This window comes from Hemitrygon akajei, chromosome 1 (assembly GCF_048418815.1).
Source record: "Hemitrygon akajei chromosome 1, sHemAka1.3, whole genome shotgun sequence".
NCBI lineage: Eukaryota > Metazoa > Chordata > Chondrichthyes > Myliobatiformes > Dasyatidae > Hemitrygon > Hemitrygon akajei.
Window position 1 is genome coordinate 205,322,838 of NC_133124.1, and position 25,588 is coordinate 205,348,425.

At 43.5% G+C, this 25,588-nt stretch overlaps 1 protein-coding gene across 7 annotated transcripts in view; it reads left to right on the forward strand.

The window, feature by feature from the left end:
• The window catches only part of LOC140734734 (netrin receptor UNC5D-like), an 820,373-nt gene that overhangs the window by 514,601 nt on the left and 280,184 nt on the right, over positions 1 to 25,588 (forward strand). For all 7 annotated transcript variants that reach the window (XM_073059143.1, XM_073059196.1, XM_073059151.1 and 4 more), the window contains exon 4: positions 11,527 to 11,630. In XM_073059143.1, the coding sequence (XP_072915244.1) occupies positions 11,527 to 11,630 (104 nt within the window). The remainder of the gene's footprint in view (positions 1 to 11,526; positions 11,631 to 25,588) is intronic.

The following is a 25,588-nucleotide window of genomic DNA, read 5'->3' on the forward strand; positions in this document are numbered from 1 at the left end:
TATAATGACCTAATCTAATTCAATTTTTTAAAATAATTTTCTTTATATACATTTGATTGAAAAACTAACACTCAGTGAAAAAGTTTTTATCCACTGGGATATTCCAGAGAGTGGATATAGAAAGGAGACAGAACATAGATTGAGGAAAAGGAATTTCTGGATCCTGGATCTGTGTAGCGAAACTGATTTCATTAGGGAGTTTGAGGCGAATTAACCCACAGGCAATGATCATGATATGGTAAAATTTACCCCTGCAGTCTCAGAGGGAGAAGTTAAAATCGGATGTATCTGTATCACAGGTAACTACAGAGGCACAGAGGCATGAAGGAGGAGCTGTCCAAAGTTGATTAGAAGTGGACACGAGCAGAGATGACAGCAGAGCAGCAACAGCTGGTGTTTATGGGAGCAATATGGAAGGCTCAAGATAGATTAATCCCAAAGAAGGAGAAATATTCTGAAGGGAGGATGAGGCCACCATAGCTGACATGGGGAGTCAAAGACAATATCAAAGCAAAAGAGCTGGCATATAATATGGGAAAAATTAGTGGAAATCTAGAAGACTGGGAAGCTTTTAAAAACCGACAGACGACAACTAAAGAAACATTAAGGAGAGTAAAGATTAACCATATGGACTACGCCCCAGGGTTCTGAAAGTGTTAGCTGAAGAGATTGTGGAGGCATCAGTAGTGATCTTTCAGGAATCACTAGATCCAGGAATGGTTCCAGAGAAGTAGAAGATCACAAATGCTACTCCAATCTTTAAGAAGGGAGGGAGGAAAAAGAATATTATAGGCCAGTTACCCTGACTTCAGTGATTGGTAAGGAGTTAGAGTCCATGATTAAGGATGAGGCTTCAGGCTATTTGGAAGCACACGATAAAGTAGGCCAACGTCAGCATGGATTCCTTGAAGGAAAATCTTGCCTGACAAATCTGATGGATTTCTTTGAGGAAGTAACAGGCAGGGTAGGCAAAGGAGAGGCAGTGGATGTTGTTTACTTGGATTTTCAGAAAGTCTTTGACAAGGTGCCACACGTGAGGCTGTTAAACAAGATAGGAGTCCATGGTATCAGAAGAAATATTCTGGCAGAGATGGAAGATCGGTTGACTGGCAAAAGAGAAAGAGTGGGAATAAAGAGGGCCTTTCCTTGTTGGCTGTAAGTAATGAGTGGTGTTCCGTAGAAGTCAGTGTTAGATTCACTAATTTTCACATTATAAGTTAATGATCCGAGTGGTGGAATTGTTGGCTTTGTGGACAAGTTTGAGAAAGCCAAGTGCAATATCAGCATTCATTTCAAGAGGTCTACACTATAAACATAGAACATAGAAATCTACAGCACATTACAGGCCCTTCGGCCCACAATGTTGTGCCGACCATGTAACCCACTCTTGAAACTGCCCAGAACTTCCCTTCCACATAACTCTCTATTTATCTAAGCTCCATGTACTTACCTAAAAGTCTCTTTAAAAAACCCTATTATATCTTTCTACCAGTCTCTATGTAAAAAACTAACCTCTGACACCCCCCCCCCCCCCCGTAACTATTTCCAAGCACCTTAAAACCATGCCCCTTTGTGTTAGCCATTTCAGCCCTGGGATAAAGCCTCTCGCTATCCACATGGACAATGCCCCTATACACCTCTATCAGGTTACCTTTCACCTTCCGTAGCTCCAAGGAGAAAAGGCCAAGTTCACTCAAGAAACATGAAAGCAAGATGTAATGCTGAAGCTTTATAAGGCATTGGTTAGTCCACATTTGGAGTATGGTGAGCAGTATTGGGCCGCAAATCTGAAAAAGGATGTGCTAGCATTGGAGGTGGTCTGAGAAGTTCACAAGAATGATCCTGGGAATGAAGGAGCTGACGCATGAGGATCATTTGATGGCTCTGGGCCTACCCTCACTGGAGTGTAGAAGAATGAGGGAAGTTCTCATTGAGCAAGCTAGGGCTTTGCTCTTTAGAGCAAAGAAGAATGAGAGGTGACTTGATAGATAAGCGATACAGAGAGAGTGGAGGGCCAGCACCTTTTTCTCAGGGTCGAAATGACTAATGTGAGAGGGCATAGTTTTAATGTTATGGGTGGAATTGGGTGGCAAAGTGGAGATATATCTCTACTAAAGGAGATGTAAGGTGCTCCTTCCCTCCACTAGCCTGCAGGTTACCCTTGAGCAAGGTGTAGCAACTCATTGGTCCCTCGAGCAGGGTCACATGAAACCATAGGAGCAGGTGGTGGATGGTCGTACGAGCAGCTGGTGCATATCACAAGTTCTGGGTATGCGATCTCTGACACCAGGCAGACAATCTCTGAAGAGTATTGATAATGGCAGGGGTCACCCATCTTGTAAAGACAGCTGAAGGGAATGGCAAACCACATGTGTAGAAAAATAGTCATGGAAAGATCATGATTGCCCAAATATTACAACACAGCACATCATGATGATGATGATGATTGGATGAAAATGCAGGGGGAATGACAGAGATTGATAGGTGCATAGAACAATGCAGGGGTGATGGTAGAGGCAGATAAATTAGGAACATTTAGGAGACTCTTAGATAAGCCCATGGATGAAAGAAAAATGGAGGACCATGTGGGAGCAAAGCATGAGATTGATCTTGAGGTAACACATCATGGGCCGAAGTACCTACACTGTGCTGTTCTGTTATATCTTATATGAAGCTTACTGAATATTGAAAGCCTTGAAGAGTGGAATGGATGTTTCCAGTAGTGGGGAAGTCTAGGACCAGAGGGCACAGACTCTTTAGAACAGAGACTAGAAGGAATTTCTTTAGCCAAAGAGTGCTGAATCTGTAGAATGAATTACCACAGATTGTTGTGGTGCTCAAGTCATTGGGTTTATTTAAAGTGGAGGATGATGGGTTTTTGATTAGTAAGGGTGTCAAATGTTTGGGGAGAAGGCAGGAGAATAGGATTGAGAGAGAAAATTATTCAACCATGATTGAATGGTGGAGCAATCTCGGTGGGCCAAATGGGCTAATTCAGCTCCTATGTTTTATGGTCTAATCAGCCAAAGACTATAAGATATAGCAGTAGAATTGCTAAGGCAAATCAAGTTTGTAGCAAGGTACAAGTACAATGAAAAGCTTGTTCGAGCAGCATCAGAGATACAATTGAGGGACAACTTTGTTGAGCACCTCCGCTTTATCTGCCACAAGTGGGACTTCCCGGTGGCCAAACATTTTAATTCTGATTCCCATTCTGGCATGTCGTTTCCTAGCCTCCTTTTGCGCCAAGATGAGGTTTCCCTACAGGGTCGAAGATCTACACCTTATCTACACCATCTGGGTGCCTCCATCATGATGGCTTGAATATCGATTTCTCTTTCCAGTGAACAAATTTCACCCCCATCCCTTTGCTTTATTCCCCACTCTGACCTTTTATCTTTTCTGACCTGCCTGTTACTTCCTGGAACCTTTCCTTCTTTTCTTTCTCCTGTGGTCCACTCTACTTTTCTGTCAGATTCCTTATTCTCCAGGCCTTGACCTTTCCCACCCACCTGGCTTCACCTATTATCTTCTAGCTAGCCTCCATCCCCTCCCCTGACCTGTTTATTCTGGTATTCCCCCCCCCCCCCTTCCTTTTCAGTCCTCTAGAAGTGTCTCGGCCCAAAACGTCAAATATCTCTTCACTTCCATAGATGCTGCCTGGCCTGCTGAGTTCCTCCAGCATTTTGTGTGTGTTGCTCTGGATTCCCAGCATCAGCAGACTTCCTCCATGTGTGAGATATGCAAGGTCTTTAATATGAAAACAATTGCAGTTATAAACATTTTTTTTTAAAGAAAGGCAAGTAATATCCCCCAACTCCAACAGAGATTTTGAGAATAAATGTAGATGAGGGGAGGCAGTGGATTGTATCAGAACTTTCACTAAATAAAGACTTGAGAGTTTGGGAGTAATAAATTAGAATGAAGCGAGGTTTGGTTTTCAGGGCTGCAGACAGAGGCGTGGAATAATTGGATCGCTTTCAGGTTGGCAGTCAGTTACTAATGGGGTTACGCAGGGATCAGTGCCAGAGCCTCGGCTATTTACAATTTATATTAATGACTTAGATAAAAGGATTGAACATAATTTATCCAGGTTTGCTGATGATACAAATCTCAGTGGAAATGAGAGTAGGATGCTTCCTGCAAGGGGATGAGTGGCCACTTCATTAGGTATGCCTGTATGCCTGCTTGTTAATTCAAATATTTAATCACCCAATCACGTGGAGCAACTCACTGCAAACTTTCATACAGAAATGGTCAGGAGTTGTTGTTCAGAGCAAGCATCAGAATGGGGAAGAAATGTGCTCTAGGTGACTTTGACCGTGGAATGATTGCTGGTGCCAGACAGGGTGGTTTGAGTATCTCAGAAAGTGCTGATCTCCCGGGATTTTTCACACACAACAGTCTCTACAGTTGACAGAGGAAGGTGCGAGAAACAAATAACATCCAGTGAGCGGCAGTTCTGTGGGTGAAAACACCTCGTTAATGAGAGAGGTCAGGGGACAAAGCTGACAGCAAGGAGACAGTAACTTGAACAACCACACGTTACAAACGTGGTGTGCAGAAGAGCATCTCTGAACACACAACACATTGAGCTGGGAGATAGGTGGGCTACAGCAGCAGAAAGCCATGGCTGTACACGGCCTGTCCCTAATAAAATGCCTAGTGAATGTATGTCTCATTAAGGTGTATCAAGCAGAAATCAAATCAGGATTTGTAAAATATAATTTGCACAGTTCTTTCAGACTCTGTATACTCAGATGATGATAACTTTCTACCTCCAGGCAGAGGTCCATGGAGAATTAAGGATGATGTGAATTATCCCCTGTCGGAGGCTCAAGGCCTGTCCTAGAGTTAAAGGACTGTCTATGTTTGTGGGTGGAAGGAGGAATTGGGCTTGTTTTGCTATTACTGTCCTGTTACTTGTTGTGTTCTGTGTTGATCTGCCGAGCATTTTTGGAGCACACTAGTTTGCTGCCAGAATGTCGGGGGGTGGGGGTGAGGGGGGCTCTTGCAGGCTGCCCCCAGCACACCATTGATCGTGTTGGTTCTTAACACTGTCAACACATTTCACTGTAGGTTTCGATGCACATGTGATAAATAATCTTGAATCTTAAGAAGGTGTTGGTAAGTTGGCTTCTTGAACCATTGTCCTTCTAGTGGAGGTTCACGCACCTTGCTATAGGATAGGGAGTTGCAGGATTTAGACCAAGCAATAGTGAAGAGGGTAATATATTTCACAGGAAGGATGGTATTTGACTTGGAAGAGAAGCTGCAAGTGGTGGTAATACCAAGTGCCTTTGTTCATTCTGGTGGAGGATAAATGGGAGATGGTGTCACAGTAGCTTCAAAAATTCACTTGAGGCTCGTCTTGTAGAAGATGCTTGCTGCTGAGGTGGTGCACAGCAGTTTTGGGCCCCTCATCTGAGAAAGGGTGTGTTGACTTTGGAGAGGGTCCATGAGAATGATCCCTGTAATGAAAGGGTTAATGTATGAGGAGCATTTGATGCCTCTGGGCTTGTGCTCTCTGGAGTTTAGAAGAATGGGGGGGTGGGGGGTCTCACTGAAACCTATTGATTGAAAGAGCTAGACTGAGTGCCTGCAGGGAGGATGTCTCCAATCATGGGGGAGTCTAGGACCAGAGGACATAGCCTCAGAATACAAGAATGTCCCTTTAGAACAGAGATGAGGAGGAAGTTCTACAATCAAAGGATGGTGAATTTGTGGAATCCATTGACAAGAACGGCCGTGAGGGCCAAGTCATTGAAGCGGAGCTTGATCGGGTGTTGATTAGCGAGTGTGTCAAAGGTCACAGGGAGAAGGCAGGAGAATGGGGTTGAGAGGGAAAATGATCCAGAGCAGACTCAATAGGGCAGAAAAGCCTAATTCTGCTCCTATGCCTTATGGGAGGATATAAGTGTTGAGATAGGTTAAAGTTCAAAGTATATTTATTATCAAAGTACAATATGCATCTTTTACACAACCTTGAGATTCTTCTCTCAACAGGCAGCCACTAAATAAAGAAACACAAAGAAGCCATTAAAAAAAAGACCGTCAAATACCCAATGCGCCAAGACGGGAAGAAAACAAATTGTGCAAACAATAAAAGTAAACAAATAGCATTTAGAATGACAGCGAGTCCATAGACAGGAAGCCCGGAGCAGCCAGAGTAAATAACCGGACAAGGTAGAACATAATTTAGAAAAAAGATTAAGGTGATTTGTTTTCATAGGAAGATTAGTAAAAGTAAACTTGTGCGTGGCAATGTTGGCCAGTGTTTGGATCTGGATGTTCTGGTAAATGAAGCTGAGGGAGTGGATGCACAGGCTTACTGCAAACAGCCACAAAGGCAAATAATGTGCTGACTCTTATTGTAAGGAAGTGAAAGAACACAGGTAAAGAAATCTTGCTGTAACTTTACAGGTTCCTGTCACAGAGCCACACAGCAGAGAACTGAACCCTTTGTCCAATCATGACCATGCTGACGTTTTGGCCAATCATGACCATGCTGACCCTTTGCCCAATCATGACCATAGTGACCCTTTGGCCAATCCTGATCATGCTGACCTTTTGGCCAATCCTGACCATGCTGAACCTTTGGCCAATCATGACCATGCTGACCTTTTGGCCAATCATGACCATGCTGACTTTTTGGCCAAACATGACCATGGTGACCTTTTGGCCAATCATGACCATGCTGACCTTTTGGCCAATCATGACCATGCTGACTTTTTGGCCAAACATGACCATGGTGACCTTTTGGCCAATCATGACCATGCTGACCTTTTGGCCAATCATGACCATGCTGACCCTTTGCCCAATCATGACCATAGTGACCCTTTGGCCAATCCTGACCATGCTGACCTTTTGGCCAATCCTGACCATGCTGAACCTTTGGTCAATCATGACCATGCTAACCTTTTGGCCAAACATGACCATGGTGACCCTTTGGCCAATCATGACTATGCTGACCTTTTGGCCAATCATGACCATGCTGACCCTTTGACCAATCATGACCATGCTGACCTTTTGGCCCACCTACACCAATCACATTAGCCCACAGTTGGTCTCTATTCCTCCATTTAAGTGTTGTCTAAATGCCTAGTTTAGACCATTCTCGGTGTTTTACATTCAGTTCTGGTTGCGTCATTATGGAAAGGATGTGGAAGCTTTAGAGAGATTTACCAGGATCCTGCCTCAGTTAGAGAGCATGCTTTGTGAGGAAAGGTTGAGCAAGTTAGGGCTTTTCTCTTTGGAGCAAAGGACGATGTTTAGTGTCTTGATAGAGATGTATAAGATGATAGGAGGTAAAGATGGAGTAGTGCCTTTTTCCCAGGGCAGAAATGGCTAATAGAGAGAGCCTAATTTTAAGTCGATTGGAGGAAAGTATAGGCGGGATATCAGAGGTAGTTTTTTTTTCCGCGGAGTGTGGGTGAAGGGAACAAGCTACCAGTGATGGTGGTAGAGGCTGATACATTCAGGACATTTAAGAGACTCTTATGCAAATGGATTAAAAATGGAGGGCCATGGAGAAGGGAAGGGTTAGATTAAATTCAGAGTAGGTCAAAATGAAAGCACAGCAATGTGGGCTGTTCTGATTTGTTCTATATCTCCTCTGTCAGCATGTTACAGACTTTACCTGTAAGATTCCCTTTACATCACACATCTCTCACTTAAAACCCATGCCCTTGTGTTTCTGATATGCGTAATATGAGAAAAATCTTTTAACTTATCCACACTCTCATAATTTTATACCCTCAACGGCCACTTTATTAAGTAGCTCCTGGACTAATAATGATGCTGAGTGCTGCCTAATAAAGTGGCTACTGAGTGTATGTTCATGGTCTTCTGCTGCTGGAGCCCATCCACTTCAAGGCCTAATGTGTTGTGCATTTAGAGATGCCCTTCTGCACACTACTGTTGTAATGTGTGGTTATTTGAGTTACTGCCAGCTTCCCCGCAGCTTGAACCAGCGGGACATCTCTCTCTTTAACAAGGCATTTTCTCCCACCGAACTGCCACTCACTGGATTTTATTTTTGTTTGTTGCACCATTCTCTGTCATCTCTAAAGACTGCTGTGTATGAAAATCTCAGGAGATCAGCATACTCAAACCACCCTGTCTGGCACCAGCGATCATTCCATGGTCAATGTCGCTTAAACCACACTTCTTCTGCATTGTGATGTTTGCTCTGAACAACAGCTCTTGACCATTTCTGCAAGAATGTATGCATAGAGTTGCCGCCACATGATTGGCTGATTAGATATTTGCATTAATGAGCAGGAGTACCTAATAAAGTGGCCACCGAGTGTACATCTCCATATGGTTACCCCTCAGCCTCCTTCAATCCCAGGAAAGCAAGTCCAGCCTATCCAATCTCTGCCCCATATGTGAAGTCCTCCAATCCAGGCATCATTCAGGTGAAGCTCCTCTGTGCTCCCTCCCACGCAGTTATAAATATGCAACGACCTGGTGCTGTGCGCGGTGTTGATCTCAGTAACTGGGGAAATACACACTGACTGTTGGAAGCAATGCAACCAAAGTTCGCAAATTTGATTCCTAGGATGATCATGTCAAAGGTTTGATCATGTCAAAGGTTTGATCATTCACCCCTCTTGCCTCCTCCGTTATCCTGAGGTATTCTGTGTGTGATAGAAGGGTTTCAGGGAATGTAATCTGAGTGATGATGCTTGAGAAGGAGAAAGCAGATTCAAACAATTCATTAAAATCAGACTTTACAAGCTTGAGCTGGGTAGCTGAACACATTCTCAGTCCAATTATCCCACCTGACATGTGAATATTACTACATGTCCAATATGCTATAGTAAGGAAGACAAATACAACTTTAGCATTCACTTCAAGAGGATATTGAACATAAAAATAGAATATAGAAGCAAGGATGCAATGCTGAAGCTTTGTACTTTCAGGCCACATACGAAGTACTTTGAGCAATTTTAGGCCCCATTTCTAAGAAAAGATGCACTGGCATTGGAGGGTCCAGAGAAGGGTGACAAGAATTATCCAGGGATTGAAAGGGTTAACGTATGAGGAGCATTTGATGGCTCTGGGCCTGTACTCTCCTGAGTTTAGAAGGGGGGGATGCGGAATTTCATTGAAACCTACTAAATTTTGAGAGGCCTAGACAGAATGGGTATGAAGAGGATAGTGGGAGAGTCTAAGACTAGAGAGCACTGCCTCAGAATAGAACAATGCCCCTTTTGAACAGAGGTGAGGAGGAATTTCTTTAGCTAGATAGTGGTGAATCTGTGGAATCCATTGCCACAGACAGCTGGGGTGGGGGCAAGTCACTGCGTACATTTAAAGTGGAGATTGATAGGTTCTACTTTAGTAAGGTGTCAAAAGATTATGGGGGAAGGCAGCAGAATGGGGTTAAAAGGGAAAATAAATGAGCCATGATTGAGCAGCAGAGCAGACTCTAAGGGCCGAACAGCCTAATTCTGCCCCTGTGTGTTATAGTCTTAGGGTCACACTGTGCATACCCAGTTGTGGGTGAATTGTTCTGGATGCCAGTGTGAGGGGATAAACTTTGTTTTCCTGGGATAGGCTAAGATTCCCTGGAGCCACTGCTGCATCTCAGGGATGGACCTCAGTCCCCCTTGTGCCTTGTAGGACGAGAGATTGCTGGACACTGCAATGCCTTGTAGATCCCCTAGCACATTGCATGCTTGGCCTTGCAAAACCATAGTCTGAGCCTCTTCCACAAGATCAACGTGTCGGGCGAGGTTTACTTTTCTCACAATAGAAGTTGCGACATTGGTTTTCAGGCTTTTGTGCCTGGTTGCGATAGTTGCCAAAAATGGTGGCCAAAACTAAGTGCACGATGGCCAAAATTGAAAGGCCTAGATAGAGTGGACATGAAGAGGATAATGGGAGAGTCTAGGACCAGAGGGCACAACCTCAAAATAGAATGTTTTCCCTTCAGAGCAGAGATGGGGAGGAGTTTCTTTAGCTAGATGGTGGTGAATCCATTGCCACAGACTGCTGTGGGGACCAAGTCATTGCACCTAAATGGTGAATACAGAATCTGTGGCAAGCTTCCCTCTCATCAAGCATTTAATTATACAAATTTCATTATCAAACCTTTCATTATGCACAGGCAAAGAGCAGGATTCAGGCAAGTAAAGTTCAAAATTAATTTATTATCGAAGTATGCATATGTTACTGTATGCTACCTTGAGATTGATTTTCTGGTGGGTCTTTAGAGGAAAATAAAACAATATAATTTATGAACAGCTATAAATAGCAAGGAAAGACAAGCAAGATTAGTAGAGATAGGCAAAGAACTCAGCATGAATGTGGTGGGTCAAAGGACCTGTTTCTGTGTTGTATAATTCTGTTTCTGTAATTCTAGTCTGCCTTAGCCGCAGTGAATACCAGACAAGACCTGAGTCCTTCTGGTGGAGGACCTTCTCGTAACGTTATTATTTCTAAGTTACAATATCTCACAGCTGTAGAGTAATGTAATTGGTGGAGACATATGCATAATTCACAACTCAACACTTAGTTGGAGTTAACTTTAAAAGGCTGGTCTGACCTGATGACATAATGACGTGAAGTATTTTTACCGTGCTTTATGTTCTTCGTTTGGTTGACTATAAGGGAGTTGTTACGGTTTCCTTTAAACATAAAATGCCCCTACGTGTATAATTTACGAAAACCTACATTGGTGACCCCGATACTGCAGAGTTATTCAACATGTCGGCCAACGCCACATTCTGTACCCTGTGTTGCGTGTAGCAGAGCTCCCAATTTGGCCTCAGGTGAGCGGGCAATCTGAGCTTTCTTCTCGTCCTGCCCAGCACAGCCAGAGTTGGAGGTGATGGCCTCCAGGTGTCAGATTGAGGAAGGTTGAATCGCCACTACCACAGATATCTTGCTGAGCCAGCCACATCTGGCCAGGTTGTTGCTGCTGGTCTTCTGAATGAGAAAGGGGATTGGCCCAAGGTTCGGAGAAGGAAAATGTTGGAGAAAGTAACAGCGGCACGTTAATTGCTGTCAACTTAATCTCCAAGATTTAAAACTATCGACCAATTGCTAATGCATCACTTTTACCTACAGTTCTTGGGATGTAAGCAAGAAAATATTCTTGAAACACCTTGGTTTCCTTGGCCACATAAGTCTAGGGAGGACAACCTCTGGCCCCACCAAACTAGTGAGACTGAGGGACTCTCTCGCTGCAATCCCCAGTTTGTGTGGATGCTGTGTAATTTGCTACCCTGTTACAAATTGGTGCCACAAAATGACGGACAGCACACTGCATAGGATTAAAGGAATTATACTTCTGAATCTTAATTTAACTACTGGAAGGTGGGTCTGTGGAGTCTGATCACATTTCAGCATTGAACAGTCCTGACAGTTGAATGGTGCAACAGACTCAAGGAGCTGAATGGTCCCCTCCTATCCTTTTGGCCTACTCAATGTCAGCTAGCAAGTCAAGTCAATTGAGTTTGAAGAAATAAATTAATCTGATTGCTTTCCTCCCCCTCCTCCATCCCACCCCCACAGATCTGAGGAAGAATTTTGAGCAAGATCCACAGGCAAAAGAAGTACCTTTGGAAGGGAAGATTATTCTGCACTGTCGTCCTCCTGAGGGAGTTCCCACTGCCAAGGTAAGAGTCAGCCTTTGATTTATCACAAGCAATTATAATTTCAAAAATTTAGTGTGGTTATAATCACTCTTTGTAGCAATATATTTAGAAGGTCACTTTGATTATTCAGTGCTCTCCGTTGCTGAAAGGCATTTTACTAGGAGGTAGGTTGCAATCCATTTCTCCTTACAACACAGAAGGAGGGCAAACCATTGAGCCTACACCGACTCACAGAGGAATTCCATTCCCCTACTAATTTTCCCTTTGATCAAAGATCTTGGCCCGAAACTTTGGCTTTAAATTCCTCTCATAGAATTTGCCTGATCTGCAAAGATGCTCCAGCATTTTGTGTGTGTTAGTCTGGATTTCCTACATCCGTAGAGTCTCTTGTGTTTATAATTTTCCCCGTTTCTCCCACATTCTCATTAACTCCCACAAATCCAACCACTCACCTACACACTAGGGAAATATTACAGCGGCCTGTTCGTCTGCCAAACCCACAAATCGTTGGGACGATGAGAGGAAGCTGGAGTGCCCGGAGGAAGCCCATGTGGACACAGAGAGATCATGAGAACTCCACACAAAATTGACTGGGAATGAGCCACAGGAAGACTGAAGCTGCTGTAAATAGAATATCGTTATTCAGTACAACAGGCATTCTGCAGAACTTGTTTCTTTTGAGAAATCCTGCAGTAGGGTGAGGTGCTACACTTTTTAAACACTAAGATAATAATAACTGATTTAGTACCATTTCAATAGTTCTATTTACCCATGTCAATATTTTGGGTGTAGACAACTTTGTAGAATTACACACTTACTTCTCAACTGACATGGCAGTTTTGATACTGGTGGATATTCTGATGAGTTCTGAGCACAAATATATTCCTTTTATTGCTGTGTTGAGGGATGGCTCTCTGCATATACAAGCACCCAAAATATAAACGGGCAAAGCACAGATATCTTGAATGATGTGTTGAGTGGCAAGTATACGTCTTTAACTGTGCATCCTGTTAAAGGGTCTCGACCTGAAGCGTCAGCTGTTTTCTCTTTTCCACAGATGCTGCCTGACCTGCTGAGTTCTTCCAGCATTTTGTCAGTGTTACTCTGGATTTCCAGCATTTGCAGATTTTCTCATGTTTGTTAACTATGCATTCTTACATTATTTCATCTTGGCAGTGTCAGTGAGGGCCAATTAACATAAAAATTAACGTATTATCTTCCGCAGTATAGTTACATTGATGTGGAATAAGAATGTTCTGAACCCCATGGTTAGTTTCAATTCTTTAATTTTATTCCATATACGGTACATACTTTAAGTGCTAACTTTATATTTTATATTTTATTCTTTATAATCGTTGAATGTTGTTGTTTTGTTGTTGCATGTTGCACCCTGACCAATGCACCACAACAAATTCCTAATGTTATATGGTTATATACATTTAAATATATATTACAGCACAGAAACAGGCCATCTCGGCCCTTCTAGTCTATGCCGAACGCTTACTCTCACCTAGTCCCACTGGCCCACACTCAGCCCATAACCCTCCATTCCTTTCCTGTTCATATACCTATCGATTTTACTTTAAATGACAATACCGAACCTGCCTCTACCACTTCTACTGGAAGCTCGTTCCACACAGCTACCACTCTCTGAGTAAAGAAATTCCCCCTCGTGTTACCCTTAAACTTTTGCCCCCTAGCTCTCAACTCATGTCCTCTTGTTTGAATCTCCCCTACTCTCAATGGAAAAAGCCTATCCACATCAACTCTATCTATCCCCCTCATAATTTTAAATACCTCTATCAAGTCCCCCCTCAACCTTCTACACTCCAAAGAATAAAGACCTAACTTGTTCAACCTTTCCCTGTAACTTAGGTGCTGAAACCCAGGTAACATTCTAGTAAATCTTCTCTGTACTCTCTCTATTTTGTTGACATCTTTCCTATAATTCAGCACATAATGTTGATCCCTGATCCTTGAAATTTGTGTATCTATTGATTTAGACTGTAAGCAGATTTCTCTCAGCATGAAACGTCGACTGGTTATTCCTTTCCATAGATGCTGCCTGGCCTGCTGTGTTCCTCTAGCATTTTGTTTGTGCGTTGCCTTTTATTTTCTGAAGGCTGCTTACCAGTGCCAACTCGCCTCGACCTCTATCCCATAATTCCTGAAAGATATCCCATTCCTAACGGTGTATAAGAGCACTAGAGGTCAGGATTAAACCCAGGCCACTGGAGCTAGTGGCAGCAGCTACACAATCTGCAGTCTCCTGCCCCCAATTCGAGTGGTTATTTTTATTTGATCTTCACAAGCACAGCATGATTACTTAACTGAATTAACAGCGCCTGGTAACATTCGCAAGCAGTGCAGCACTGATATTTAGCTTTAGGTGTCAGGCACCAGCAGGGGGTGAGGCTGCCACCATCTTTCCTAGATTATTTCATTTTTAAAATCAATAAAAGCTGGGTTTTGGTTCCACCTGCTGAGAATGTTATTTGATGAAAGAGAAATATGTTTATAGTTATAAAGCGCCTGACCACATCTCTCAGGCTGTTCAAAATGCTTCATTTCAAGGCACTGTAATCATTGTCTATAATTTTATTAGCTTTTCCCATGAGTAGTGATGAGGTAAGGAGGAAGAAATATTAGGGAGTACAAACAATTTTTTGGAATGTCTGCTATCTCCTGGACCTTTGAAATTCATTTGAATATTACATCTAATGTTGTTATTAGAGTAGGACGTCAGTAAAGTACAACACCATGTAAGCTATTCAGCACCAATCCTGATGTTTAACGTCCATTCTTTTAGGCTCGAAGTATTCCTTCTTTCCCCTTGAGTTCAATCTTCATGTTCAACATATTCTAAACCTCAATACTGAAGCTCACATTCCAACCACTCTCCGGATATTGATGTCCCTCTCTGCAACTTACAACAACCTTGCCATTTCTTTAGCAGTCGTCTGTGTTTTACCAGGCCGAGTTGCTAACTCGATGCTCAACCCAGCACGGATGGAAAGCGCGCAAGGAGCCGGCCGGATTCGAACCCGGGACCACTCGCCTCGAAGTCCGGTGTGGATGCCACTACTCCACTGGATACGGCGGTGCTAAATTTTTGTTACGTAGTTTTAGCCTTGCTGGCATGGTGCCATTTTTTAAAAAAAATCATACTCTGTTGTACTGTACGTATAAAGTTCAAAGTAAATTTATTTTCAATGTGCGAGTGTGTTACCATATACTACACTGAGATTCATTTCCTTGCAGGCAACTACAGGAAAATAATGAAATGCAATAGAATTTATGAAAAACTATAAATAGCAAAGTCTGACAGACAGCCAACATGCAAAAGAAGACACATCATGAAAATAATAAATAAAATGAATAAATAATACTGAGAACATGGGTATTATTTATTTATTTTTTATTTGCATGATTTGTCTTTTGCACGTTGGTTGTCTGTCTTTGCAGTAAAATATGCATTGCAATAACATACAGCATCTATGTGTTTTGAAACCCACTTATGAAAATAGAAGTCAATTCAGAAAGAGAGCTTAATCCAGGCTCGCTCAGTATTATACCACAGTCAGCTTGTGTTATTGAGCTCTGGGACAGGATTGGAACTTTCAATTATTTGATTTAGAGATGAGAATGTTCCCAGTTAAGTTAAATTGATGCTGGCACTCTGCTTAGTTTCTTATTAACTTTATTGAAATACTTCCACGCCATTTATCTTAATGCTGATTTCAAGGTTTTTTTCATCAAACAGCTGATTCTTCAGCCTTAGCTATTGTCGGCAAAAATACCTTTGAGTTCTAACTCATTGAAATTCCTCGTCCAATACACCGAGGATATTTTTTGCCCCCTGCACCTCTGAGCTAGCCACTTACACAAGGGAAAATTGTGGAATGATGAGATGGCTTGTTTGTCTAAAGTGAGCAAGGCAATAAACACGCTTTCCATAATTCCACCAAGCTACGTACTCCGTCCTCTTTCTGGCACCCTTCCCAGGTAATTATATTAAGGTCACAGCAAAAAGTGTTAATACATATCTGGCTGGATATAAAATGCTCAATACATAACCAGGCAAACAATGATGGGTACATAAGGGATCAGTAAATATAAGATTTATATTTTTTAAAAATGAATTTTTATGGTAATGAGCTTGGTGCAGTTGAAAGCCTGCTGTATAATTGCCATTAAAAATTCACCCAGTTAACTCATACCTTTTAGGAAAGGTGACCTATTCTAAATGATATTTGTGGAACAATCTGGTTAATGGATTACTGAGGGCAGTTTGCGAGAGGGAAAACAGAGAAAGTTGTGAAGACATAGGTTAGAGTTGAGGTCCGAATTCAGAATCAGGTTTGACATAATTGACATGTGTCAGAAGATTTGTTAACTTTGCGGCAGCAATATAATACAATACAGGATAAATATAGAAAAAATGTGAATTACAGTAAGCTTATAGATGTATATTAACTAGTTAAATTAAATAAGTGCCACAAAAAACAGAGAGAATGCAAGAAACGCCTAGCAGATCAGTCGGTATCTATAGAGAAAGGCAAGAGAAGTTTTTCAGTTTTCAGTAAACTTAATAGATCTGTGTTGTTCAAACACTTACAGTTGGTCGAAGTATGTTTCTTTAGCCTTGGAATGAAGACCACATGCAGTTCTCCAAGTGTGGTCTCATCAAGCACCTGAAAAACCTGACCAAGAGTTCCTTACATTTGTTCTCCAATTCCCTTGACATAATGGCCGAAGTTCTTGCTTTTCAATTGTTTGCTGTTTGTTTTATGTCGGGCATGAATCAACACACACAGAGCCCTGTGTACAACAATATTTCCTCACGTATTTAGAGAAAAAGTCTCCATTTTTCTAGCAAAAGATAACGTCACACTTCTCCACATTGTGTTCCAACTGCCATCTTAACCCATTTATATATTCCGTGTCTTCTTTGTGGTTCAGACTCCCACTTAGTCCTGCATCATTAACAACCCTGGGTATACAGTAGGCCATTCCCAGCTTATGAACGCCTGACTCACAAATACGCATATTTACGGACAAGCTTCCATAAGTGATATCATTAGATTCAGAAATCTGATTGATGTATATGTGTTCTTTCCTACAAACAGCAGAGCTAGACCATGCAAGGCTCATTCAGAAAGTGAGGAGGTATGGGATCCAAGGACTCCTTGCTTTGTGGATCCAAAATTGGCTTGTCCACAGAAGGCAAAGGGTGGTTGTAGACGGGTCATATTCTGCATGGAGGTCGGTGACCGGCAGTGTTCCTCAGGGATCTGTTCTGGGACCCATCCTCTTTGTGAGTTTTCTAAATGGCCTGGATGAAGAAGTAGAAGGGTGGGTTAGTAAGTTTGCTGATGACACAAAGGTTGGGGGTGTGGTGGATAGTCTGGAGTGTTGTCAGAGGATACAGTGGGACATTGATAGGATGCAAAACTGGGCTGAGAAGTGGCAGATGAAATTCAACCCAGATAAGTGTGAAGTGGTTCATTTTCATAGGTCAAATTTCATGACAGAATGTAGTAGTATTAATGGTAAAACTCTTGGCAGTGTGGAGGATCAGAGCGATCTTGGGGTCCATATCAATAGGATACTCAAAGCTGCTGCGCAGGTTGACAGTGTGTTAGCATTCATCAACCATGGGACTGAGTTCAAGAGCCGTGAGTTAATGTTACAGCTATAAAAGACCCTGGTCAGACCCCACTTGGAGTACTGTGTTCAGTTCTGATCACCTCACTACAGGAAGGATGTGGATACTATAGAGAGAGTGCAGAAGACTTTTATAATGTTGGCTGGATTGGAGGGCATACGTTATGAGAACAGGTTGAGTGAACTTGGCCTTTTCTCCTTGGAGCAGCGGAGGATAAGAGGTGACCTGATAGAGGTATATAAGATGATGAGAGGCATTCATCGTGTGGATAGCTAGAGACATTTTCCCAAGGCTGAAATGGCTGACACAAGGGGGCATAGTTTTAAGGTGCTTGGAAGTAGGTACAGAAGGTATGTCAGGGGTAAGTTTTTCACAGAGTGGTGGGTGTGTGGAATGCATTGCCGGCAATGCTGGTGGAAATGGATACAATAGGGTCTTTCAAGAGCCTCTTAGATAGGTACAAGGAGCTTAGAAAAATAGAGGGCTATGCGGTAGGGAAATTCTAGGCAGTTTCTAGAGTAGGTTACATGGTTGGCACAACATTGTGGGCTGAAGGACCTATAATGTGCTGTAGATTTCTATGCTCTAGATTCCTCTCTGTCTCTCTGCTTTTATTAGTATTGTTTTATAACTTCAAAACATTAAACTGATTCAAAAATGACATGAGCATCCCAAAATACAGGTGTAACTTTGTACTGTGGGTGTACCCACACCTCAGGGACTGCAGCGGTTCAAGAAGGCAGCTCATCACCACCTTCTCAAGGGCAACCAGGGATGGGCAATAAATGGTGGCTTAGCTGGCGATGGCCACGTCCCGGAAATGAGTAAATTTTTGAAAAATTTGAGCTTACCTTAAGCGAGGCACACATGTATTGCAAGGAAGCATGATGACGTATGCAATTAATGTATTTTTACATATAACCCATAATTAGTTATTTAAATAATCAATAATGCTTAATCAAACATGTATTTGAAAGATTACTGAAATATTATTGAAATATTAATTAAGCACAACAACTAATTTTTCATTCACATCGATCTCCCATGCTTTTGATGCTCTTCACTATAATACTGTGGATATAATGCTTACTAAATCAACTGATTATTGTGTATTTGCATGACTAAAGGATGGAACTGGGGTCACCCTATCCTTTGTGGCCAAAGCAGACACAACATATCTGCTCAAGGATAAAAGGCGGGGTAATAGAGCTTTGAACAGCAGACAATCCGGATGGCGGACGTTTGGGGAGGAGGGGACTTCAACCCGACGATAAAAGGCAGGTCACGGCAGCGTAATAGAACTTTGACCAGTGACCAGTTGGCATTTGGGATTGATTAGTAAGAGCAAATTAAAGGAAGGCAGGGGCCAAGCACAGCGGCCGTCATCACAGTGGCTATCATAGAGTGGTCATCTTAAGGGTTTAGGTCTAAGAAGCTTTCACTCAGAGAAAGCAAAAGAAAGAAAAGTTCAAGTGTTTTCCTTCTCTTCTTTATATCTGCTGAAATAGAACAGTAGGGATGACAGGCAGGATAGCGAAATGCTCTTCTTGCAGAACGTGGGAAAGCAGGGAGACCTCCAGTGTCCCTAATGACTACAACTGCGAGAAGTGCATCCAGCTGCAGCTTCTAACAAACTGCGTTCAGGAGTTGGAGTTAGAGTTTGAACTGGATGAACTCCGGATTATTCGGGAGGCTGAAGGGGTGATGGGGGACATATAGAGAGGTAGTTACACCCAAGATGCAGGACACAGGAAACTGGGTGACAGTCAGGAAAGGAAAAGGAAAGGAGCCAGTGCAGAGTACCCCTGTAGCCTCCCCTCCACAACAAGTATATCACTTTGGATAATGTTGGCAGCCATCACTTTGGACCTAACAGAGGAAAGTCACAGTGGTTGGGTTCCTGGCACTGAGTCTGTCACTGTGACTCGGAAGGGAAGGGGTGGTGGCATGGAAGAAGAGACACACTGTGGTGATAGGGGAATCGTTGGTTAGGGGAATGAACAGGAGGTTCGTGGGCAAGAACAAGATTCCCGGATGGTATGTGGCTTCCCAGCTGCCAAGGTCTGGGATATCTCGGATCAAGTCCTCAGCATTCTTAAGTGGAATGGTGAGCAACTGGAAGGTTACCTGCACAGGAGGTTAACTAAGGTCAGGCAGAGACAAGTTGCTGTGGAAGGGCAGTAGCTAACAAAATCCGGGTCCTGTCCTGCAAGAAATGCTGGACCTTTTAAGGGGCCACCAGGAAATCAATGGAATTGAAATCTCTCTGACATAAATTAGAACTAAGTCCCGTGTGTTTGTAGAGTGGGATGCTTTAAATAGCAATTTTTGAGCCAGAGTTAGTTTGATTATTTGAAAAGAATTACACTACACAATAAGGGTGATTGAGATTATTGCTACTGATATCCCAAGGCTCTCTATAAGTATCTCCAGATGGACTGAGAGGGGTGATAAACATTTGAAACACAGAACATGAAAGAGTACAGCACAGTACCAGGCTACTCAGCACACAATGTAGCACCAAACTAGCTAAAACGCAAATGAAAAACACCCAAACACTTATCCCTCCTGCGTACACCATGTCCCTATCCCTCCATCTTCCTCACATTATGTGCCTATCCAAACATCTCTTAAAAGCCTTCAATGTATTTGCCACTACCACCATCATACCAGGCAGTGCATTCCAAGCATCCATGACTGTCTGAGTAACTCACCCCTTGATGCACCATCGATAACTCTCGGAGACGGGAGGTGAACGATAGGCTTTTATTAGCTGCAAGAGACCACAATTAGCAGCAAGAGACCACCACACAACATCCTGGAGACTGAGGGAGGAGCAGTGCCTCCAATCGCCTTTATACAAGGGTCTGTGGGAGGAGCCACAGGAGCAGTCAGCAGGGGGGCATGTCCAGACAGGTATATGTAGTTCACCACTCGCCTCACATCCCCCTTGAATCCCCTCACATCCCCTCTTACTGTCAATGCGTGCCCTCTAGTATTAGACATTTCAACCCTGGGAAACAGATACTCTTTGTCCACTCAATCTATGCCTCTCATAATCTTATAAATCTTTATCAGATTTCCCCTCAGCCTCCGGTGTTCCAGAGAAAATAACCCATTTTCTCCAGCCCCTCGTGATAACCCATGCCATAAAACCAGGCGGCATCCTGGTAAACCTCTTCTGAACCCTCTCCAAATCCTCAACATCCTTCTGTAGTTGGGCGACCAGAGCTGTATGCAGTTCTCCAGATGAGGACTAACCAGAGCTTTATAAAGTTGCAACAGTCTGTTCTGTGTAGGAGTATCTGGTGTGTGTAACTTAAATCTGTGGCCGTCAATTTGCTGGAAGTTCTGTGCTCCCCAGGGATTAGATTGTACATTCTCCTTGATGAAATTGCTTGGTATGCTTATTAAACAACTTCACGTCAGCTTAGGAAGTAACTAAAAGAAAATAACAGCACCATTACAGAATGAGACTGGAGCAAGTCAAGCAGAACATGAACTAGAGTATAAATGCGAGGTAGATGGGAATGGAAGGGGAAAAAGCCAGCAAATGCTGGACCGTTGAGCACATCTACGTGAAACGCTGTTGCATCATCCGTCATCGAAGATCCTCACCTCCTTCTTCACTGCGGCCATCAGGTAGAAGGTACTGGTCACTTAGGACTCGCAACACCAGGTTCAAGAACAGTTACTACCCCTCAACCATCAGGCTCTTGAACAAAAGGGGATAGCTACACTCATCTATCGAGATGCCCCACAAGCAATTATCTCACTTTAAGAATTCTTTATCTTGTTATTTCATACTCTTGTTATTTATTGCTATTTATTTATATTTGCATTTCAACACTTTGTTGTCTCCTATGCTCCACTTGATCTTTCATTGATCCTGTTATAGTTACTATTCTATAGATTTACTGAGTATAGCCGTGGGAAAAAGAATCTCTGGGTTGTATGTGGTGACATATACATACTCGGATAATAAAATTTACTTTGGACTTTGAACTTTGAAATGCGCTGCATCTGCCTAAGAAGAAATGGTACTAGAAGTGATGAATGTCATGTCAGCCTTGTGAAGAACAAAGGAAAGGAATAGAAGAGCATAAACTAAAGCAGGATAATCCCACGTGGTTCTCAAGTCTTTACTAATCAGGAAGGCTACAACTGATCCTGTGCCACATTCAAAGTTCAAAAATTTCAAAGTAAACCCATCATCAAAGTACGTTGTTGTTGCTGAATTCCGTCGAGTTGTCTTCAGCTCACTGTGCAGTTGTCCATGGGGTTTTGTGGCAAGATATAGAAGTAGATTGCCAGGCCTTTCTTTGGCGCAGATACTGCTGCTGCCCAGGTTGGGACCCGGCTGGATTTGACCTCAGAAGCATCCGTCTCAAAGTCCAGCGCTGGCTGGCCCATCGAAGTAGTAAACCCTGTAAAACCTGAAGATTCATTTTCTTGCATGCACCCACCAGAAAATAAAGAACTACAATACGATAGAATCCATGAAAGAAAAACAATCAAAGCAAATGCAGACTCCCTGAACGTGAGTCTACAGGTTGTAGACCGAGGTGAGTCAAGTATTCTACGCTGGCCCATGCTGGCTGTAGGGCAACAACTGTTCCAGAACCTGGTGGTGTAGGACACAAGACTCCTGCACCTCCCACCCCATGGTGGTAGTGAGAAGAGAGGGGGACAGGTCAAAAGCCGGCAGATGGGAGGGGCTCCTAGCTGGCATGGAGTGGTGGGTTGGGACACCACCTCATTTTCTGCTCTCAGGCCTCATTGCTTTAATATGGCTTGAATTACAGCTCGAAGCTCTGTCTTCTGGTGATGTCCATTTCAAGGTGCCGGACCTACGTTCCTGAGATCCAAGTTGCTGAATCCTTCAGAAGATCATAAAATCACTAGTTGGCTTTGATGGTCCAAAAGTATGTTTCTTATAGGGAACTCACAAGCTGGAAAGACACTGTGCAGAAGAAGGCAATGGTGAGCCACTTCTGTGGAAAAATTTGCAAGGGACAGACATGATCACGCAAAGACCATAATCGCCCATGTCATATGACATGGCACATAACGAATGAACCAGTGGAAACATCTCAACATCTTCCCTGCCAAACAACCCCTTTAGGATCATATATTTTTTTCTGTAAGATGACTCCTCATTCTTCTATATTCCAAAGGGACTAGGTGTTGGCTTAATACACCCCCAGTCCCTTTCACAAACCACTCCCAAACTTGGTGACCTACACTTCCTGCCATCTGAGCACCACCAGTAACTTTATTGGTTAATCCCTCCATGAACTTGAGCACCCCCTCACCTCGGGAAGTTGGTCTCCTGCAGGCTTCAAAGGTCTCGGCATCCTTTCAAGCCCAGTTTATTGCCACATACACAAGTACAGTGAGGTAATGCCGAAATGAAAACCTTGCTTCCAGGAGCAGCACAGGCACCTCGGCTCAGACAACACGCTGAATATAAATTATACAGAAATTATGCATAAATCATAGAAGTTAGCGAAGAAGAGACAGGACCTTAGTGCAAAACAAAAACAATTAGAGACAGGTCCTCTGTAATGCCAGAGGTGGCCCACAGTGTTCTGGTGCTGAGGTAGGGTTAGGGTCATGCAGATTAGTTGAAGAATCTAATGGTTGTAGGAAAGCTCCTAAACCTGGTGATGTTTATTTACTTCTTTGTTTATTGAGATACAGCATGGATTAGACCCTCCTAACCCTTCAAGGAAGCAATCCCCAAGTTAACCCTAGCCTGATCACAGGATGAGCTACAAGGACCAATTAACCTACCAACCGGTACATCTCTGGGACTGTGGGAGGAGACCGGAGCACCCGGAGGAAACCCACATGGTCACGGGGTGAATGTACAAACTCCTTACAGACAGCGGCGGGAAGCGTTGTGCTAGCCACTACACTACCAGATGGGAGGGGGTACAGGTTTCTTTACCTCCTGCCCGATGGAAGCACTCAAGAAGAGGACATAGCCTGGGTGGTGGGGATCATTGATGATTGACGCTGTCTTCTTGCGGCAGCGCCTCCTGTAGACACAGGCAGTGGTGACGAGGGGCATGCCCCTACTATCTACAACCTCTTACATCCCTGTGTGTTGGCATTGCTATACCAGGCCATGTTGCAACCAGTTGGGATAGTTAGAACTAAAGATGTTAGCCAGCTAATTTGATGACAATCTGGCCTCTTTCTTCCCCGCACCCCCAATTTAATCAAACCATCTTTAGCAACACACACCAAATTCTGGAGGAACACAGCAAGTCAGGCAGCATCTACAGAGGGAAATAAATAGTGTCTTTTTTTTTAAAGGATCCTTTCAGGTTCAGTTTATCGCCATATGTACAGGTATATACAGGTATAAAGAGGGGGTGGAGTGTAGTGTATCTAAGTTTGCTGATGATACTAAATTGAGTGGAAAAGCAAATTGTGCAGAGGATATGGAGAGTCTGCAGAGAGATATGGATAGGTGAAGTGAGTGGGCAAGGGTCTGGCAGATGGGGTACAATGCAAGGTCACCCACTTTGGAAAGAAAAGTGGAAGATCAGATCGTTATTTAAATGGTAAAAGATTGCAGCATGCTGCCGTGCAGAAGGACTTGGGGGTGTTTGTGCATAACTCACAAAAGGGGTGGTGCACAGTGTTCTGCTGCTGGGGTACGGTTAGGGCTGTGCTGGTTGACCCAGGTGAGCCAGTTTCTGTAAGGAGTTCGTACCTTCTCTCTGTGACCTCATGGGTTTCCTCCAGGTGCTGCAATCCCCCCACACATTCCAGAAGCCAGACGGGTAGTAAGTTGTGGGATGCGATTTTGGTGCCAGAGGCATGGCAACCCTCACAATCTGCCCCCCCCCCCCCACCCCCAGCAGTCAGACTGTGCTGGTTATTGATGCAACCACGCATTTCACTGTATGTTTCAATTTTCCGATGTACATCTGACAAATAAAGTTAATCTTTAATCTTTAAAAAGGCTTATCCTACAGCATTTTGTGTGAGCTGTTCAATATTTCCAGCGTCTGCAGAATCTCTTGTGCTTATAATATATCTTTGGTATTAGCTGGGATCCGGTGCTCTGAATTCCCTTTCTCAACGGGGCACCAGAGATTCCTCCCCATCCCCTCACCTTCTTATTCTGGCCTCTGCCCCCCTCCTTTCCAGTCCTGACAAAGGGTCTCAGCTGAAAATGTCGGATGTTTATTTCCCCTCCCATAGATGCTGCCTGTCTTGTTGAATTCCTCCAGCATTTTGTGTGTGTTTCATTTTCCTCAAACTCGCTGTCTCTACCCTCCTCTTGTTCCCGACCTCCATGCTTCTTACAACCTACCTGTACCAAGCTTCACCTTAAGTCCTTCCAGACTAGTCAAGATGGCACTGAACTGTAGTCTCCATCGAGTTCGCAGCTCAGACTTAATTTTCTCTTTAGGTTTGTAGGGATGGTTTTGAGGACAGAGAAGGGAGTTAGCAGTCAGGTTAGGCGTTAGAGACAGGGATGTGGAGTGTTAGATGTCAAGTCAGAGTCGAGGCTTCTGCTCTGCTTTTGAAGGCCAGTGATGACATGGACAAAGGATATCCGTGGTTGGGTGTTGGACCAGCAGACACTGTGGATAAAGACCAGCCAACACAGGGGCTGGCTTCCACCTGCACCCCACTCCCCAAGTCAGCCATTCCCCCTGTTGGATCAGTGGGATTGGAGTTCCATGTGGACAGGAGACACCCAAGGTTGACTCCAAAGGTGCACACGTCAGCAAGCCTCGAGATCAAAGTCCAGCCATTGGCAGGTCCTGGAAGATTGAAACCCAAAAGTCAATTGGAGGACCGGAAGGTGAGATGGGATAACCAGTGCCCTGAGCCTACAATTCCTCTGGAAATGTTGGAGACCGACATCGGTGAGTCTGTGAGTCCAGTGGAGGCTGGAGGCCCGACCTTTTCTTGGCTTGGCAGACTGTCTGTGTGTGTGGGTGGGTGAGGGGAGGAAAGGAACTTGTTTTGCTGTTGTTCTGCTGAACACTGTGATCATGTTGTGGACTCCCACCAGCACATCCGAAGGTTATATTGGTTATGCACTTCATCTTATGTTTGGATGTACATATGACAACAAAAAATAAATCTGAACTGATTCAGTGTAAACTTATTCCATGAGCACTCTTGTGAGGCACCTTTTACCATCCTGAGTCCTGAAGAAAGGCCTCAGCCCGAAACATCGATTGTTTACTAATTTCCATAGATACTGAGCTCCTCCAGCATTTTGTGTGTGTTGCTTTTAACATATCTGTTTTGCGAAAGCATTACATAAATGAAACTT